The sequence below is a fragment of the Caloenas nicobarica genome, chromosome 3 (genome assembly GCF_036013445.1).
Source record: "Caloenas nicobarica isolate bCalNic1 chromosome 3, bCalNic1.hap1, whole genome shotgun sequence".
Lineage (NCBI taxonomy): Eukaryota > Metazoa > Chordata > Aves > Columbiformes > Columbidae > Caloenas > Caloenas nicobarica.
In genome coordinates, this window is record NC_088247.1 from 48,389,366 (window position 1) to 48,409,883 (window position 20,518).

At 44.2% G+C, this 20,518-nt stretch overlaps 1 protein-coding gene across 5 annotated transcripts in view; it reads right to left on the reverse strand.

The window, feature by feature from the left end:
* Positions 1-20,518, reverse strand: part of SESN1 (sestrin 1) — an 80,357-nt gene that overhangs the window by 1,774 nt on the left and 58,065 nt on the right. For 2 of the 5 annotated variants that reach the window (XM_065630872.1, XM_065630871.1), the window contains exons 2-9: positions 8,023-8,088; positions 6,907-7,107; positions 5,783-5,965; positions 4,238-4,480; positions 2,825-2,972; positions 1,873-1,985; positions 1,435-1,625; positions 1,027-1,171 (exon numbers count right to left, since the gene is read on the reverse strand). In XM_065630872.1, coding sequence (XP_065486944.1) covers positions 1,027-1,171; positions 1,435-1,625; positions 1,873-1,985; positions 2,825-2,972; positions 4,238-4,480; positions 5,783-5,965; positions 6,907-7,107; positions 8,023-8,088 — 1,290 coding nt within the window. Of the gene's footprint in view, positions 1-1,026; positions 1,172-1,434; positions 1,626-1,872; positions 1,986-2,824; positions 2,973-4,237; positions 4,481-5,782; positions 5,966-6,906; positions 7,108-7,592; positions 7,677-8,022; positions 8,089-13,407; positions 13,498-15,520; positions 15,648-20,518 lie in introns of those variants that run through there. The other 3 variants (XM_065630874.1, XM_065630875.1, XM_065630876.1) reach the window with 3 other exon arrangements.

Consider the following 20,518-nt stretch of genomic DNA (forward strand, 5'->3'; position numbering starts at 1 on the left):
TCCTCAATGTCTTTCCTGTATGTCTTTGAGAATGAGATCAGAAACTGGGCGGGGGGGAAAAGGGGGTGTGAAAAGTATCGTCTCACAGCAGGTTGGCTGCAAGTTTATTCTGGTTTGCAATGGCCGTGTTTGGTTTCATCCTCATGATTTCCATGAGGATGGATGGCGATTGCATCTTCATAGCTATCAAAATCCAAGGATTGTACGTGTCATTGAGTGCAAAGTTTTGGACTACAAAGGGTTTGTGTGCTTGAAAATCTCATCTCTGTTAGTCTAACCAAATCAAACATGTACTATTTTACTTGAACAACCTTAAATCATTGTAGTTATAGCACCCCTATTACAACTGGGTACCTCTAAACTATTTGCACAAGGAGTTCAGTAAGAAATAGTCTCTGATGGTATGAACACTGATTGATGCGCACTTATGTTTCAGCACTGTATCAGCATTCATTTTAAGTGGGGCTTAGAAATATTTTTCCAGAGAAAAACTGGAGGATGTTAACCTGATGGAGTAGACATCCAAGGGTTAATAGCAAGCAATATTACCAGGAGGTGCGATTCAGACTGTAACCCAGCAGCAGAACTTTAGGCTTTAACACGAAGTAACTGCTTTGGGGCCATTCACACTCAAAATGCCGGTAGGACTGCAAAGACTTTGGGCCAGCACACAAGCTGCTCTGGGCCTGAGGCCAAGAGATGGATCTGGCATCGCTTCCCCGCCTCTCTGGGCCACAGGCAGCACCGACCAACAGCAAAGGAAAAAGCTGCAGTGGCTGGGACGCTGCGCCATTTACACCTCTAACATCCCCGTACGCTTCAGAGCTTGCACAGTCTGTTAGCTAGCAAACATGCTGTAGGAAAAGAAAAATTATTTCAGCCTGGGAAGTACTACACCTCCTAAGGGATTTGCTGAAGAATGCCAGTAACATCAGCTAAAGCTGAATTGCTGGCTGGGTAGCCGTGGCTGTTAGCATGGCAAATGCATCTACTGCCCATGTCCCTCAGCACACATGCAAACCATACCTTCTCAGAGTGTTCAAACTGCCTCCAGAAGCTATCATACATTCGTTTTGTGGTCTTTTCAGGAGTGCAAACCACAGTCTTGATATAGACTTTAAAGCTGCGGTCCAACAACTGATTAATTTCACCATAGTCATAATCATCGTATCTGTTCGGAATTGAAAGAAAAACACACTTTCATTTTCAACAACTAGTTCTTTCACTTGCATTGTTCATAAGTTCCTATAGCAAAATAAGTTATTGCGTAAGTTGTACCAGCACAGGCCCTTTCCCGTAAATAAAAATATGTTTGAAAATACATGTATGCTTGCTTAATGTATAGCTTTGCTTCAATTTGATAACCTAAAAAAAAAAAAAAAAAGCCAATGCTAACAAGTCTAACGTATATAGGACAAAAGTAGTAAAACTGACCTTATTCCAAACATACAATGAATATAGTTCCAAATTGCTCGTCTCAGCATTGAGGTATCCACATCTTTGTGCATGGCCATCGTGTTGTAAGTCAGATTATAAGCAATATGAAACTTCTCATCAAGTAGTTGTCCCACATCTGGGTAAAGACGATTAACCAAGGAATAGCCGTGGTCTTCCCAAGAATAATCCTTAGAACAAGTAAAAATGCAGAATGGAGCATTTCAGAAAAGAACTTGTGAAGGCCTAGTGCTTTAATGTCATTTATCTCAGGGCAGATAATCTGGGGCGGGGCAGGGGGGTTGTTCATTTCCTTGCTTTAAGCCTCTTCATCCATGGGGCAGTCAGTTACAGCACAGTCATCTCCAGGTTTGGTATTTGGCACAACAAACAGATTGGGCACTAAACTAAACCTCCTGACAGCCCCGTCCTTGTTACCTGAACACGAAAGGTGGGCACGTGCATTCCGTGTCTGGAGAAGTCTTTGTAACCATAGCTGGTATCCTCAAAGTGACGAGACACATCTCTTGCTGGTGCTGATTCTTCATCTTCTGTTAATTTCAAACAGAATTTCACACAATTTCAGTAAGAACAAACTGGAAGCGAGCTAGTGGAACTCCTACAGAAGAACGGGAGTCTCTGTGCTTTTTAAATAAATGCACAGGTTCACTAGACCACCTGTATTAAGTCTCTTTGGTACAGCTCAGTGTGACTCCAACTATGGTTTTTAGAGGAAACACCATGAAAAACATTCAGATTCTCTCTTACAGACAAAGATCTTTTCCTCCTTTCTTCTGTCTATCACTCCCTATCCCCTAAGTCTAGGGGACACTTTGCTCCTAACTCAAGGGTCTGTAAAAGCATCAAGGGAAAATCTGTTTTGGAACAGAGAGCTTATTAAAAAAGAAGAGACCTCTAAGACTTCCATGCCAAGTTTTAGAGGAAAACTCCCGTTGAAGAGCCCACCACAACCCTAAGCTTGTAACAGATGAAGTATTATCTCTCAGTCATCTGAAAAGTAATGTTTCGTACATTTAAATAGCTAAGTGTGTTCAGGACTTCACATCATCTTGCGAGATGCTTAAATCTCCTGTGAAACTTTTAAATCTCTCTAGAGGGAGATTCCATTTCTGTTGGACATTTTTATTAAACATCATATTAGTCAGTAGGTATTATGGTATGTTTGAGAGAAGCCACAAATCATGGCACTACTTTGCTTTTAAAAGTGTTCCTGGAAGAAAACAAGGCACCCCTGATCTTGATCCCTTCAAAGAACTGATAATGTTTTTGAGACATCTAATAATGCTTTTTTTTCCCCTTTTGCTGTAGTAAGTATCTCTTCAAGTTATTTAGAAAAGTCTAAATAAATATATTAACACATCTTTTCTACCTGAAGAACACACGAACATGCTTTCTCTCTTCTCTCTTTCAAAACGTGTAGCCATCTCTTCTTGGCTGGCTTCCTCTTCATCTCGACACTCCTGTAGCTGCTTCATTTTCTCCATAAGAGCTTCAACTTCACAGACAGACTCTGTAGACTTGAAAAGGAGAGAAAAACATTTAATTTCCATGTAACAAGAGCTGACGATGGCATAAACTATCAAACCAGAAAAATTAAATGCAAACTATGTTCTTCATTTACATCTTTAAATACTGATTTTTTGACGAAAACAGTTCTTGAACGAAATCTGTACTGACCCAACAGCACACATTTAGTCATCGTCTTTTTTCAATTAGATCCCTGGAATTTTTAGCATATTTTAAGAATCACAGCTTTTTGGAACAAGTGGTTCTGACAGTAAAATTAAAATAATTTCTGTTACTTAATCTGAACATTTAAACAACTAAAAGCCAAGGAGCTGTAACAGAAATTCTGATAGAGGAAGTAACCACAATTTACTACCCAACTGTATTTTTCCCCTTCTCTGCTCACAGAGAAGAAACACGTTGAAGGAGAAAGGAAGAGTGAGTGTAAATGCAGATTTAATGAAGCCTCAAAGGAAAGCTAGTGCAAGATAAAGAGCTGCTTTAACGCCACAACGCACGATTAATTCAATACCTGGCCTTGTAAAAATCCATCACCACAAAGCAAAACAAAGTTATCTTCCATTTATACAGTTCTGCCCCTTTCCTCTCTGCCTTTTGCAGTTGGTTTGCTCCTTCAGAGAACCAGCAAGCTCCATCAGACAAAATTCAAACGCCACCCACACCACTGCAGTAAAGTCTCACAGGCAAGGAACTTGCACTGAAAATATCTTGTTTTCACTGTTCTTAAAGCAATGCTTAGTTCACGTCATGCTTTTCACTAAGTGGAAGCAAGTACAGATCAGTGAGCGTAAGTGCTGCAGGCAGGAAATACTGTTTTAGAAATGGAGTCAGAAAATTGTGAATGATCTGTGGTGTTCTGTATCACAAACAATTCAAGGCAACAAAGTCAAAGACTGGAATCAAAGGAAGAGCGGACTTTCCCCTGGACCCATGAAAAAAAGCATTCCTGGCCACTGCTGCTCAGGACACGTATCATGAAATCCCAGAAGCCAGGAGTCATTTCAGTTTGCCTACATGAATGACAAGAGACCAAAAAAAATAGACGACTGAGAGACTGTATCATCTCTCCCTTTGGTAGCTTCTCCCAGTTTATCAGTGTCATTTCAGCTTCTCCTAAATGTATCTTTTCAACTGCTCAGCCCTCATCTGGGTTAGGCTAATCAATCCCACTCCCACTGAATGAAGACCTGGGCACCCTCCATGTGTTAAGTTTACCAAGAAACAACTATCAGAGACTGTTCAGACTGATACTTACTGGAATACTTCCAGTTGGGCTGGCATGAATGTCATCCACCCCGTGGTAACCATTTGTGATATCGCAGATGCAATAGTTACTGACGGAAGGGGACCTGAAGGTGTGACCCCCTTCGCAGTCGATCTCCGGGCTGATCCCACAACCAAAGGTGAAGGAAGCAAGGGAATGGTAGTGTGTGAGGAGAACGACCGCGTGGATCAGCTCTGCCAGGGACCAGCTGTTCTCTTCAGTCTTCAAAAGTTGCTTTAAAAACAACGCAAGATTAAAGTATTAATTCTGAAGCCCTTCAAATGATCTCTCATTAATGCAGGTGACCAATGCATTTCTTTACCAGACAGAATTGTTTTTCTGACGTCCACACTCACTTCCCAACTCTCTGTTGCCGTTAGCATGCTCAGTGTCCCGTTAGCAGGTTATGTGCCAGCCACAGCCTCATGTGGTTAAGCCACACAGGAGATGACTTCTCTCCCCTCTCTGGCCCTCAGCTATTGAATCAGCTGAGGTTTCTATTTTGCACCATATGGTTTGTATCGAGGCCAGACTGACTCGCGTTGAAATTTCACACCTCTCACAAAGATGCAACCACAACAGTCACATGTTTCTTCAACTGGTCTTTATGGTCTCAGAAAGACCTGGCAATTCCTTGCGGACCAGATATGTAACAACCCAGCATCAGGGCCGGGCTCCCTCCATCTTGTCCCTGTGGGTGGAATGCTCTACATTCGACAAGCAACTTCAAACCCCAACTTCCCCTTCAGGCAGGAAAGTGTGGGAGGTTTGGGGCCTTCTGACAGAGCGTGCATCCTCCCCCACAGCCCAGCGTCCTGCCTCCCAGCAAGACCGCCATTGTCCCTCCACACAGCAGACAGCACCGAGAAAGCCCCAGCACCCACCTCCTCCTTGCGAAGGGTAAAGAGCAGAGAAGGAGGAGGACGAGCAGCTGCTCCATACCCAGGGCCAGGCATGTCCTTGCCATGAGAGCTGCCATCACCGCATACATGCTGTGGCACACTCGAAGCTGGTGGACCTCAGAGGAGGGGGCAGCAGAAGCAGCTGCTTGGTGGCTTGTTGGTGCTGCGGTCCTGGCCGGCCTGTGCCACCAGCTCCCCTGGGCTGTTCTGCCAGCCTGCTCCCTCCAACCCAGCCTGGAAACTGAGAGCGTGGACAAACCAGCGGCAGCTGAGACAAAAATGTGGTGAGGGGTGTTCAGCCTGACCTCTGCCAGCACCTCCAAAGTGCTCAGGGGGTTCTGGCTACTGAGAGCACAGGGCTGAAGGAAGCGCACATCTCAGCAGATGCCCATCGCACCAACAGAATTCTGACATGTCAGTGTGTTGTAAATTAAATTTCTTAGCCATTTAAGACAAGTCATGGTCATGCTAGAAGTGATACTATATCGCATAGTATCACAGCAATGTAACACTGAAATGGAGGTCAGTAATGCAGAACACCTCGCGCCCTGTCTGGCTCTTAACCCCCTAAGAATCTGTGACTGCATTTACTGAAAAATAAAGGCACATTCACAATACTCCATGAAACATTTACCTCGATGTGTTCCTTGGTGATAAGCCAGGGTCTATGAGCCAACATTTTGTTCAGTTCTCCTAAGTTTTGCAGCTTTTGAGGTGCATTTTCCAGGCCATTCAACCATTTAGGGTCTCCACCAACATGAAGGAAGTCATTCACATGGAGGTTAACCAGGTAAGAGCACTGGTGTCGTGCTGCAGCCTAGCAAGGAAAACACAATTGTGATACAGAAAACAATTGCAGTAAGTCAGTGCTTTATGATAAATACCGTGTCATCACTTCCTCAAAATACTCAAGAACAAGTGATCAAAGGTAAAAAAACCATGAGATTAACACATCAGCCTCTTTTGATTATTGTTCTCACAAGATAAATATTCCTCATTCATATACATTATAACAATGCTGGCTACGAGTGCAACATGCCTATATGCAGGGCATGTACAGGCATGGATTTATTGTATGTCCTGAAGCAAGTAATCCATACTGCATGGTAGTCTCCAGCAGGGAAGAAGCAAGGCTGCCCCTGGGTGAATCTTTACCAGCTAAAACAAAAGCAGGTTTTAGAACACATACAGCAAGAGAGACTAAAGGCAGCTTTTCAGCAAAGAACAGATGCCATATCATTTATCCAAACAGTAATACTTCCCTCATCAAATTAACACACAGCCCAAAACTTTAATTCAACTTCAGCAGACAAGTATCATTGCAGTGGCAGTTTGGAAATTACTAAACCAACAACCTCTGGCAGAAAACTTTCTCAGAATTTAGAGTTTCAGAAACAGATGATGGAACTATTGAACTAGAGGGAGGTGTATTCAACAGGACACACACAAACAAGCTTTCTTGGAAAAGAGTTTCTGAGATACTAAGGAAACTAAAAATAAACAACTGTCTTATTTTTATAACGGATTTTTTCCCCCTCTTTCTCACAGTCCTACCAAAACTATGAACACAAAGAACTGGTCTTATGAAACAATTTGTAAACCAGACACAAACAAACCTACTCTGCTTTTCCCCTTAGCTCCTACTGAAATGCCTTTCCAACTAGAAACTGCAAAACACAGCAATAACCGCTATAAAACAAGACCAGAGAGCGTTGCCAAAGTGGCTTTTTCTGCTTGCTGCTTTATGTTCCAGCATACCATTATCCCGATGTAGTGTCGGTAATGAAGCGGGAGTGGACCATCCATTTGCAGTAGATAGTGCTGAGTTTTCAGAAAGCTTTCAAGATACTGTGGGTGGAAAACCATCACCAAGGTAACATTGTCCAATCGGCCCAGCGTGGCAAAAGAATCTGCAAACAGCGTGTGCATCATGGCGTCTTCCTTTCCCACTTGAATCGTCTGATTGAACAGAAAGAGCAATTAGCAATATTGTCTATGAAGTACCAATAAAATAGTAAACAAATATATTACTAGAGCACCCAGAGCCCCCAGCAAAAGGAATTATGTTATAAATCTATTAATGGCATTAAATCAGTGCACATAAGGCATGGCACATAAATCCCCTTAATACCTCTCATTTAGGAGATCGCAAGTGGTTATAACAGCAAAAGGAGATTTTTGCCTTTACACTTTCTCTTGTGCAACACCAAGTTCTCACTTTTAACTGTCTCACCTTCACTTTCTCAAATTGATCTGACTTAGTTTATTACAATAACAAAGTAAACGAATAATTATTCTCATTGAGGAAAAAAGAGGGAAAGAAATAAAAATCTTGCTAACATGACAAGAGAGAGAAATAAAGGGAAATTGAAGCTTAAGGCTCTAAAATTCCTAGAAAACCACAGGCATATTACTAACTTTTCCTCTGCTCCAAATTCTCTTACCAGATAATCAGGAGAGAAGCACCAGAAATGCTCAGCCACAGCACTTTGAAGCTTCTCAGATAATTCAGAATGGTAGAGGCAGCTCGAGAAAAAGTAACCCCAGAGCAGGGGGGCAGGTGCCTTACGGACCAGTAGGAAATTACATCCGGGTGTTCACAAGGAAACAGAGACTCTGACAGAAAACAGTATTGGGTTTCTCTTATGCTAGATAGCAGAACAGGAGGGGTCATAACTATTTCCAAAGCTCCCCGGGGCTCTCACTGCTCCTGTACACTGGAACTGTGGCCAAAGTCTCACCAGGACTGAATGTGATCGCGACTGACAATGTTTTGCAGCTCAGCAGCTGTCCTGAAACCAAATGTGGGTTACTACTAAAAGGGTGTTCCTTAAAAGCATAAAGTTCACTGTGTACTTGAAAACACTACCACACCTCCTTCTCGGGGATGAATCTGCTTGGTCCGTGTCCCAGTGGTCTAGGAATTCTTATCCCAAGTTCCTAGAAAAGAAAATTACACCATCTCAGCGTTTAGTTATAAACAGCTTTTTAGCTGTGGTTGCGAGAAAGAAAAGAATTCTCCCTTCAGAGCTGGGTTTATTTGGGTACTCACGGTACTCTTACACGGGTGCTTTTACTAGTACCATTTGTACAAATGCAAATCATTTTTTATAGAAGTGCTTTAAAATTAGCCATGCTTGTTTACAGGGTATTGCCTCACTCCAGCAACAAAAAACTCAACAACGAAGGCCCTGCCAACCAAAGAAAACACACACAAATTTTTATGCACACACACACTACAACCTGGTTCACAGAAAATTCTGCATAAAGCATATTTTGGCAGGGTGTCCAGGACAAGGAGTTCAGTACAAAGCCGGCTGCTGTGTGGTTATGCCACTGATATAAAACGAGACCGATGTGTGTGTGTGTACATCCGCAGTACGCCAGCACATAACACTCTGTGCATCTGTCAGGAAATGAAACAGCTGTAACCCTAATCAGATTTCTTTTTCCCAACCTCAAAGAGCTCTTAAACTGCTTAAAGTACCTGATCTACATTTGCATCTGCTTTCTTTTTGAAACAGGATAAAAAGCTATTCACGTCAGGAGGGAAAGAGGGAGGGGGTTTTGGTCCATCAGAAGAGCAGCAGCCACATCCTCGCACACGGTTCGGTGGAGGTGTTGCCCGGCAGGTAGGAGGGAGGCTGGAAACCTCCCAGCAGTTCATGACCTGCCGTCTCCCTCAGCCAGACGTACCTTCCTGCCAGACCTACGGCACCCCGGGCCCTTGGCGCAGCCAAGGAGCGAGGTGCATAGGAGACTTGGGTGCATTAGTGTCCTGCCTGTTAAACTGTTCCCTCGGCAAGGGTGGGAGCCATGGGGTCACGGGCGGTTCTTATGTTTGGCATGGAGCAGCCCCCAGACAGGGGACAGCAGTGTCCATGGGGCACGTACCAACGCAGGACACAGGCACATCTCACACATTTGCACATGCCCACCGCTGTCCCAGCTGGGAAGCACATCGCTACAGAGGCTCCTCCTCAGTGTGTGCGGCACTCGCCACAAACCAGCTCTCCTGAGGGGAGACATTCCTGGCCAGGCTGGACGGGGCTCTGAGCAACCTGATCTAGTTGAAAATGTCCCTGCTCATTGCAGGAGGTTGGACTAGATGGCCTTTGAAGGTCCCTTCCAACCCAAACTATTCTGTGACTGCTCCACGGCCAGTGGTACGGCTTCCCCAGGAAACACGGGAGCCCTGGCACCCGAAGCAGCTCCCAGCAGGGCAGCTGATGGCACTGTGCTCTTACAGATGGAGGGAGACCTGCGATTAAAGCTGGGGATGGAACTGAGTGCTAAACACTAGGCTAGATATAAACTAACCATTTGGGCTCTTATCTGTTCCCTCTCCCCTCCTTTTTAAAACACATCCATTGCCTCCGTTCCACAGCCCAGACCATTCCCTTTTCTGATGATACCAACACCATTCAGGTCCTCAGCAACATTTAGGTAAATAAAGAAATACTGTATATTGAGCCAGTTCAGGCTAGACAGAACAGAGGGGCACCTTTAGCTGTTTTAGGCCTCAAGTGCAAATGAAGTCCCTAAAAACTGCTTGCCAAATTCAGTTTTAAACTTTGCTACATTTCTCCCCTCCCCCCATAGCTAAAGGTTGTTATAAACAAGCAATACTGGTCACACTCACCACTGCACTTTTTCTGTCTTTTGCTGAGGTTTCTATTTGCACGAGAAGCAATTTTATTAATCAGTTACCCTTCCCTGAACTTTCTCCTAAGATTAAAAACCAGCTTCAGAGAGACAGAAACAATCAGCGCAAGTCTAAGTCAGAACTACCAAAGCCCATCAGACTCTGACCGTCTTCCTTTACCCCAAGTCAGGTGCCACCATTTCTCAAGTTTTATTTGGATAAAGCAAGATCTGAGGGCAGCTCTTACACTAGACTTCACATTCCCTGTGACAATAAAGTTTGCGAAGTAGGTTTTTCCTGCTGAGAGTCCCAACACTCACAGACAAATTCTGCCTGTCAGCCAAGTCTCTAGCAATGCGACTTGTAGGATAGAATTTGTATCTTAAAAACACCCGCTCTCCTCAAAGACCCAGCACAGCTGCTTTTCTCAGCTACAGCTACCCTAGCAGATTAGAGAAGCATCTTACATCCAAGTGACAGCAAGAAAAAAAAGCCTGTACACATCATTTAACTTAGCAGATGTCTGCAGTTGTCTGCCAACTCAAGCACTTCAAGAGAAATACCTTGAAGTTCAATTCTTGAACAAGCACATTTCAGTCCTCTTTCCCAGAACAGTTATTAAAAAAAAAACCACACACAAGATTTCTGAACCTGAGATCAGCAAGCTGCTAACATGTTTTGCCTCACGATCTAACACACATCAGCATCAATACAATCAGCCTATTTTTAAAGCACGCAGAGGTCAAACTACTATTGTTATGCTGCATATAACAGGTTACGATCCTTCAGTAAAGAACAAACCCTTTCTGCAAAGTGACTTAGGGTTTTTTCGGTTATTGAAGAAGTCGTCTTGCTTTCCCTCAGGAAAGCAAGCATCCCCTAGAAATCACGGCACCAGCCTAGTATTTGAGAAGCCTGGGTTCAAGTCCCTGTTCTGACAGAGATGTTGCAATGGATTTGTGAAGACGAGCCTCAGTTTCCCATCTGCAAAACAGAGGTAAATATGTTTCTTCCAGAGGGTGCTGAGAACAGAAATAAGCTTCTTGTCGTAACATGCATGGTTACCACAGTCATGAGAGTTGTATAAATTCTGACCCACTGGAAATCTTCTGAAAATTGTTATTTTTCAGTTACAAGCTATGGCAGGCCTTTTAAAAACTCTTTTCTCGTCTTTTTTCAGAAGCAGCATTTAATTAAGTTCTCCTAGTACTTGAGAAATACCAGGCATCTCCGGCTGCTCCCAGTATCTCCTGAATCATCTCACCTGGAGCACCAACAAGCACTTGGCGAAGCAGCCGGGGTCTAGGACAAGCAGCAGTTGCAAGCAACCGGTATTTATTTTGGTTATTACAAATGTACAAGCAACTTTCATGCAATTCCAGACCACCGAGTGGCACAGCAAAGTGACCTACTTAGTTGTGTGTTTTCTGCATTAAACTTCTGGCTTCTTTCCTCCTGTTTGTTAACCTTGCCACACCAATTCCATTCAGCCTAGAAACTCTGTAGCAGAGCGCAGCTCCAAGCTCAGCAGAAATCCAACCACAACTGAGGCTTTAGGTTCAAATACATAATAATAATGCATCACAGGCACTCCATCTTCAAAGCCAGAACATAAAACTCAGACGGCTGCAAAGCTGAGCACCGAGGGTGGAACAGATTTCACCTTCGACACCCAGAAGCTCACAGCTGATGGAGGGAGGTGGACCTCCCCAGGTGGCAATCCATCCCACTGCTCACCTTCCAAATATACCTTGACAGAGAAGCAGCCATATAAATGCTGTATCGCTGTGCTGGCGGAGGCAACCTCAGAAATCACGGCAAAGCCTCCTCCTTCCCTTTATGCAATGTAACTTGCATTTCTGTACAGCCACTATTATTATTTCCATGGGAACTATGTTCACCACATACCTACCATTTCTGAATCTACATGTCCCTCATCACTGCCTATCTGAGCATCTCATCTGAGGTATTTAATTCATCCAACATTCCTGTGAGGTAGGGCAAGTGTATTATCTGCCATTTAGAAAAACAAAAACAAACAACTGAGAAACAGAAAAGCTACATGTCTAACAGAGGCTGCTACAGAAGACTGGCGGCTTGAGCGGAGATCTCTCAAGCCACAGGGTAATGTTCTGACCACCAGACTGTGTGCCTTTTCAGAGACTTCTGAGCAAATTCACACCAAAAACCAGCTCTTCAGAGCTGAGACAGAAGAGTTAATGAGACAAGTCTGCAAACTTAATTATATACTTTCCAGGTACCATTCCCTCTCACCAGTCTGGCCTGTTTAGTACATCCAACGCCGCAATGCCAGCCAGACCAAAAAATCTGTACTGCACACACAACTACATGAAGAGACCACTCTATAACCACAAGCACATAAAACCTCACTCTATTAATGGCCTTTCTAGATCTTAAGACTCTGTCAATCAAGCCCCCTTTTGGGTAATTTTTGAAGTGTCTTGTCAAGAATAGCATTCCTATCAAACTTAAGTAAAAGCTTCAGATCAAAAATGGAACTGCAAATGCAAAGTACAACGTGCATGACCTCTGTTGGTAACAGACCATCACCTACTTTGGTTCTGAACCTCTTTAAAATACAAGTGAAGAAAAGAAAAAAAAGAGTTGCTTCCAAAGAGACACCCAATATTAGAAATGCCACCTAGAAACACTGAAGCACAGTTACAAGCCGAGACGCGGGGCCTCTCTCTAGAACAGGAACCTCATGGTAGCTCCAGCTCCTGCTCCATAGTGCACCTAAAATGCTTTTTCACATCCCTGTTCCTCCCCCCACTGCTGGCTCCTGGCAGCTAGAGCTCTGCCACCTATCACAAAACCTCTCCCAAAACTCAGTTATAGTTTTGTGAGATGAGTATGGGGACTGTTACCAAACTTTTAATTTTCAGTCATTCAGGATTCGCAAGCTGAGCTCCAGCTATGAACCACAACCTTCAGACTGCTTCCCTGGTGTTAGCACAGTGACTCATTTTGCTCCCCTCAAGTACAGTCAGTACCAATATCAAATGTTTTTATCTCCCAGAAAGACTTATTTACATACCTGCTTCAGCCTCCTCTAAAGGGCAAAAAGAACATTTTGTCACAGACAAGTCACCACAAAGTGAAAATATAATTATTGATTTACTTCACTAAACCACATTTGGATTAACATTTTCATGTGAATAATCTGTGTCTTGATTAAGCACTAAATACCACTAGATTCAAACAAAACTGTATGAAAATCTCACATTGTAATGCAACATAAAACAATCTAAAGGAACCAGAGAAGGGAAATGAGTCTGAGGTGACCTTTTTTGGGGGTATCATTTTCCTAGACAATCAAGAAATCATTTCACATAACCTAAGTGCATTTGTATCCAAGCTTAGGGCTAAGAAAGGCACAATGAGCAGTGGGTTGAAAACTCTTCAGTCTCCTAGTAGAATTAACCCCCCTCAACCTGCCCAGTGCTAAAAAATTCAGCTTAGTATACTACAGTATACATTTCAAGCTGACATTAAAAATACCCAAGTAGACCTTTTATATTCTTATAGGCTCACATGCCCCAAAGCATCCAAGCAGCTCACGCTCCATTTCCAAGGGACACTTGGGCACTTACCAGTGTCAGAGGCCCCGCACCGCTGCCGCTGCTCTGCTCGCTGTGTCTGGTTCCTACTTCCCCTTTAAAGGTCACCGACAGCAAAACCACACTGGTGGTGACAGTGACAGGCTACAAATTTGGAGTTTCCTTGTTTGGGACTTTTAACGACAATGACTGGCACAACTGGCCTCACAGGACAAGTTATTTATCACCAAACTGATACACACTTAGCTTAAAAGGCATATTTTCAGTTCTGCTAAATGCACTAGCTACTGTAGTTCTCTTATCAGACAAGTAGCTTTTGGAAATGAAGGGATTAAGAAATAAAGAGTAGTGATCAAATATGGCTCTTTTCCAAAAAAATAATCCCACGAATCCTACGCCTTTTCTAAATGTGGTGTTAAGCAGAACTGGCAGGTTTTCCTATGTTATTCATTTATCTAATGCAGAAGTAGCTACAATTGTTGTGGCTTTCTCAAACCATGATTCACATTAAAAAGACAGAAAAAAAAATCTCAAAAATGTTCATGTATTTTAAATTTTTGCATTGGTTCCGTTTTCTGGGTTTCTCAGACTGTCATTCAACTGAAGCACTAAACATGTCTGCACTTGCACGGATTTAAAGAACTGAGAACAAGTACTCTCCCCTCTGCTACAAAGCACTTTGTTCCCCAGACCTACCACTCTTCACTGGAATTAGAGCATAGCAAATGCTGAAGTGTTTCTGTTTCCACAGAATACATCCATATACGAATTTAAGCCGTTACTTTATTTTAGCTTAAATATCAGTAAGTGTATTTCCTCTGAATGTCTCAAAATCCTTTGAAATAGCAGATTTTAAAAACATCCCCAACTAGTTTATGTGACTTGATTCAAGACAAATCAGAGCAAGGGGGCATGTTCCAAGCTTACATGCCCTGTTCACACAGCAGGAATAAAAGCAAACCCCAGGCTCCTCAGTCTCAAGCTCTAACACCTCTTCTCTGGTCGTCTTCTAGGGCCAAGTAGCAGGAGCAGATCCAACTGGAATAGTCTCAAGGCACCTAAATGCTACCTATTCTTCCTCAGCAGCAACTCTTCCTGAGGTGGTTTTGTGACATGACTGCCTGGAGACCACAACCCAATTTTCTTTTTATTTGAGCTCACTGAAACCAAGAGACTGACTTTCAATGACTAGTGCCTAGTTTTTCTATATGCCAGTTCTGTAATGTGTACAATGAAACAAAAAGTATTAAAGGGCAAAGGATTTGGAAGGAACGTCTGCAATTTCCATGCTGTAAACACTGTTTAAATAGCAATAGATCAGTGACACAGAAGGAAACAAGTTTAAACGTGACAGTTACCGTTTGCATTATGTAGACTGTACTGCTGGATTATGTCAAAGCAAAGCAATTTGTATCCAAGACATACCAGATCTGTACAAACCAGAAGAACACAAAATAGTTTCTGTGGCAACCTGCAGCTGTCTCAGGATTTACAAATTTCCTTTAAAAGAAAAATCTAAACGTGATGACACTACGAAACTTACAAAAGAGATCTAAAGCACTACTTTAATTCCGATCTAAAATAATGCTACTGACTTGCACTTGTTTACACTTATGGCAAGCTCTTCTCTATCAGAAGCACAAGAAGCACTGTTTCAAAAGGATAATCCAAGTCTGTGCAAGAAATAAAGAAACACCCGGCAATACAGAGGCAAAAACTACCTGGATGAGCCTAAAAACCCAGCAGAGCCATCCCACCACCACACACAAGCGGTACACAGCCTTTCCGGGAGCAGGTGGCAATGGGGAGGATAGCTACAGCATCTGCGCTGTCACTGTGGGCAGCAGCTGGATATCCCGTAGAAGGGAGCTTAGAAAGGACCTGCAAATCCCCGAAAGTTACCCTCCAGAACGACGCGCCCACGGGCCGAGCGAGGAGCCCGCAAACAAGCCCTGCTCCCGCCTGCCCGGCGCCGCAGCTGAGCCGGGACTCGGTTGCCGCAGGGGGGCTGCCCGGACCCCCTCCCCACCTTCGAGCAGCGACTTCTCCCTGGAGATGCGCCCCAGGAGCACCACCGCCGGCCCTGGGGAGGGCCAGCCCTGCGGGGGCACCCCGGCGGCCACAGCCCCTCGCCACCCGCGGGTACCTGGTGCTGCGGGCCCGGCCTCGCCACCCTCATGCCGGCGCTGCGGGGCTGGGGCCGGCCGCTCTCCCCTCGCAGCCCCGCCGCGGTTCTATCCCGCCGCACAGCGCCGCCGGGGCGGGCCCTCCCCGCTGCCCGCCCTCGCTCCCTCCTCCCCGGGGCGGAGCGGAGCGGCGAACAGCTGCCTGCCACCGCCCCCTGTTTGTGCTGTCTGCCGCCCGCTGCCTGCCAGCCCCCGGGAATGCCCACACATGTCCCGGACAGGGGGAGAAGGGAAAGCCCCGGCGCGGAGCCGCCCAGCCCGGGGACAAGTGCCGTCCCAGGGCCCACCCGTGTACCCCGCCTCGCTGCTCCGTGCTGCCCCCGGCCCGGCTGCAGAGCAGGGCTGAGGAGCAAGCGCCCCTCTCCCCCTGAGCCCCGGCCTCCTCTGCCCTCCCCAGCACCGAGCAGCTCTTCGGACAACACTTCTACATTTTTTTATTTTATTTTTTTTTCTTCTCCCCTGCACCTTATGCAAGAGTTTCTACCTTCTCTTTAAGCAACAAACTAATTATGGCTTTTAAACTGAGAAATCGCAAGAGGTTAACATTTTGCAGATATTTGTCTGACTAAGTATGCTGCTGGAGAAATTTGGCCTCCTGCCTATTCCCAAGATCATAACAGTCCTGGGCAAACATATGTTTTGCAATCATCAGCAAAACACTCAGCCTTTGTTTGCAGCAGGCTGTACTTCTCTCGTCGACCCCCCAGGGCTGTAAACTCTGCCAGATGCCTTACATCTCCCACCTCTTTTGGTTTGGGATTTTTACGGCATCAATTATTTTAAAAGAAAAAAAAAGTCCCCAAGCTGGCCCATATGATTTTATTTTTTGTCTTCCAGGGCAATCTAAGATTTACAAACCTGAATTCTGTTGGATTGTTTTCTTCAAATATTTTGAATTAAAATATGACAGACCCCAAGAGGAGAATTTCTATTGCAGTTTTAATGGGAGGAGGCGAGTGCAGCTCTGAACTCCTGAACACACTCATTTGGAGGAGGAAGGCTTCTGCCTAAAATTCAGGCTGCTCGGTTTTGAGTCCTGCCAAGCTATCTAACAACCAAGCAGGGAAATTCCATGACACTGAACTTTACACTTCTGTTAAATGTAAAACTGAACACTGAAAAACTGTTCCTGTTATGGATATATGAATCTTGCAACAAAACACAGAAAGCACTGAGGACAGTGCTGTCAGGGGAATGTGGCAACATGACTGACGGCAGCAGTTCTGCACATTTCTAATGCTAAAGCTTTAAAGGCTTCCTTTCCTCTCCACTTTCCAAAGACCACCACCTCTCTGGGCTACGCAATTAACTCCGGAGAGCCAAGGGATATTTCTGAAGGCTTAGCAGCAGTTATGTTAAATCACCTAGAGGTGCCCAGGTACCACAGCTCCTCACTTGGGGCCTTGGCTTTAAGCTGGCAGGTTTCTCCAGAAGAAATGAATTGTGCTTGGTACCTACTTGCACTTCATCAAATGCTTGACAGAAGCACGGAAGAAGAAGAAGAATGCAATACTGGCAAGGAAGGTTGCATATTGTGACCTAATAAAATAATGAAGAACACTGTTTAATTCCCACTGGCTATATCCTTACTTCAGGCCAAAACATAACAAAAAGAGAAGGAATGGACTCCTTTTGAAACACAGGGAAAGAACTGGCTTGTGCTCAGAAAAACTGTTGAAAAAGAGAGTAATTACCTGAAAGCTGAAATGCAAGAAGAGTGCCTCACCATAAAAAAAAAATCTTCCTGGATGTCAGATGAAAGGTCACCCCCTTCAATGAGTTTGTTAACACCCTCGGAAGGTAGGAGGGATGAAGGAGTGGGGGAAAGCAGCACTCCCTTAGTTCCCTGAAGCGTTTTTCCCCCACTGCGGTTGATGGCCCTGCCTGGCTGGATATTTGTGAGGAAGCCTGTTTATGTTAACATTTGTTCCTATACAAAGAACCCTGACAGATGCAGATTTTTGTCTGACATTGTCCAAGGGAAATTATCTCTCATTAAACAACCAACTCAACAGCAGAAAGGTAGGAAATTATACCATGTTCTTTGCTTTCTGTATCAGGATAGATAAAAGCAGTGACAGCATATCAGAAAAAGCATGTACAAAGGGGAAGAGGAAGTTTCACAGCCATAGCAAACAAATAATAATGGTCTTAAAAGCTCTCCCATATGGCCTGAGTACACAAGCTCTGCTCAGGCCCCAGGTATGTCTCTGCCTTAGCAGAATCTCATCACCCTTGTCTCCACCCCAGCCCTCACACAGTATTTCCAAAGCGCAACTCCTCCAAATCGAGGAATGCACAAAACTGAGCCACATGCTCATCTATAAATCAGTACACAATTGTAGACTGGAATTATTTCCATTTGGGGGCTAGTAAAACAAGCTACATTGGCAATTTCATGAGGGAATATGGTTTGACACGAGCACAAAGCTCATTTGGGTACTAACGAGTGCAGAAACCAGTGTGGCCGGGGCACATGGGGACAGATCTATGCTACAGTTTGCATAACTTGAGCGTTCCACTGGGGAAACACAACAGCATGTTTGACTATGTATCGATGCAAGTAAACACAGATCGAATGAAATGCTTATGAGGGAAAGAAAAAAAAATAATTTAACATGAAAATATTGATAGATACCAAGTTTCCTTTCACTCAGAAAGAATGTAGGATAGATACACATGAAGTCACCTAAAGCAAATACCACCTAAAGGATGAAAACATACTCTTTCACAGCAAGCACTTCCATAAATGCTGCTTGCATGAAAGGATGGGTTTACATCTGTGCAGTCTATGTTAAGCCATCAGAAATGCAGTTTTTTCTTATTGCTACAGTTAAAGAAATGTCCCAATGAAGCCAAAAGGAGACCAAGCAGTTGCAATGTGAAAAGTCTGATCCTGCAAACACATTTATCTGCTCTTGGCTGCTGTAACTTGGCCTACTTCCACTTCAGTCCAATAGGGCGACTTTTTTGAGTCGAGTTCAGCACAAACAGATGACTCTGAAGAACTGGCAAACCAAGATACTAAATTCTTTCCATAGAAAAGCTATCCAAGCAGGAGCACTTGAAATGCCTGTTCCTGCAATGCCCTGGACATCAAATTAACATGTCAGAGATTTATATGATTCTTTCCCAGGAACATTTACAAATAAAACCAGATAATTCTTTGGGGCTCTGAGCTACCTGATTTGTATTAGTTCCTAGGACTGGACTCTTGTGGTTTCATATGGTAGCGCCAGCAAGCTTAGCAGAATGGATGTAAATACCAGCATTCGCGTCCAAGTGCCTTTGAAGCCCCCGAGACAGCCGCGGATGGGTGGTGTCTCCCATCTGCAGCTATGCCAGCAGAAGAGGTCGCTGCACCAACCCGGGTGTCACTGACCCCAGGGGGGAGGGATGGGTCTCTGTCCTAAAACCTGCCCGCCCAGCTGCTGCCAACAGCACTCAGCACTGCGTACAGTCAAAGTAAGTGATTGGAGAACTATTTTGGGGCGGGTGGGGGTGTGTGATTATTTTTTAAAATTGTTATAGCTCACTTTGATTGATAGAGGTTAGGCATTGCTAACAATGACCACCAGATCTCAGGGGATGTAACTCCTAGCGAAGAAGCAGCAATAAAAGCATGGAGGCAAGAATCTTTTCAACCAGAATAGCTTGAGCAGCTCCACCTAATCTGGTGCCTTAATTAAGTCACCAGGTGTTTCAGCAATGACTAAGCAGCCCCACACTGGCTGCTCTCAACATTTCCTTCTGGATTCCTCTCGTTCCTCGCTGTCCCAAGCCACTACCCTTTTCATGACAAATTTCAAGTGTATCTCCTAATCTCTTCTATCCCTTTATTATACATTTGTTATTTCTAGAATAGTAAAAATCTTTATCATGATAACAATATGGGAGGCACAGCAACTCAGCAAGCTCCAAGAACTCCAGTGGCTTTTTCTGTTCCCTGAACTATTTGGTTCATCGGTCAGGACTCTTATTCGCCCAAAACAGTCATTCTTCTTGTAATTTCTGCCTTTAAGATTTCTACAGCTCACCCCCACCTCTAAACCACAAGTTGTTTTGTTTTTTCTCTCACCAAAGCTAGTCCAAATTTAACATTCCCTTCTGCAGTTATTAGGTAGCAGAAGTACAAAGTTTAATTTAAGGAGTGATAAGAAGTTGAGATCTTGAGATTATTCATGCTTTGGCAAGGACACGGAAACAGATTTACGGTCCCTAAGACTAATACAAATAGGTAGATTAAAGATGCATATCTAAATCTTAGTAGATTGAAAGAATGTTTTACCAGATTATTCTTCCCCTTTTTTATGGGGGCACACAGCTCCTCCTAGGCTGATAAACAGCAGCTGAACTATAAAAGTTGTTTGTCTGGCTTGTTGTGAATATCCAGTGTTAGAGAAGTGGGTTCTTCTGATACTGTTCTGAGGAGGCTCCAGGCTCATGCACTACACAAGAATACTCTGGTTACAAACTCCCCCCCAAGACCCAGCTCCCTGAGAATGAAAGCCTATGTTATTAGAACTAGTTTCAAAACTGACCTTGGTAACTCCCAGGTAACTTCTGATCTTCTGGTGACTAGGTGTATGGAGAGGGGATCAGTTGTCCAGCTGCAGGTGGCCACTCTCTGGGGAACTGCAGGCTGCCAACCACTCTGCAGTCTCAGTACTAAATGAACATTAAGGCTAACCCCCCCCCCCCTTAATATTAATAAAAGAGTGTATTTGGAGTTCAACCAAGAAAAAGAAAATTTAACATAGCTTATAGCTGTCTAGACCTGGTTTGGCCTAAAGAGGTCTCCCCTCTTCCTTCAGTTAGCAAACTGCTGGGTGACATCAATGCCATTTTACACAGTTCCTTAGAGCTGGTATCCATTTTACTGTCTTTTTTCTCAGGCCCTTTCTCCCCAAGATGAATACTGAAAAGGGACAAATATCCTTCCTCAGTTGAGTGAAAAT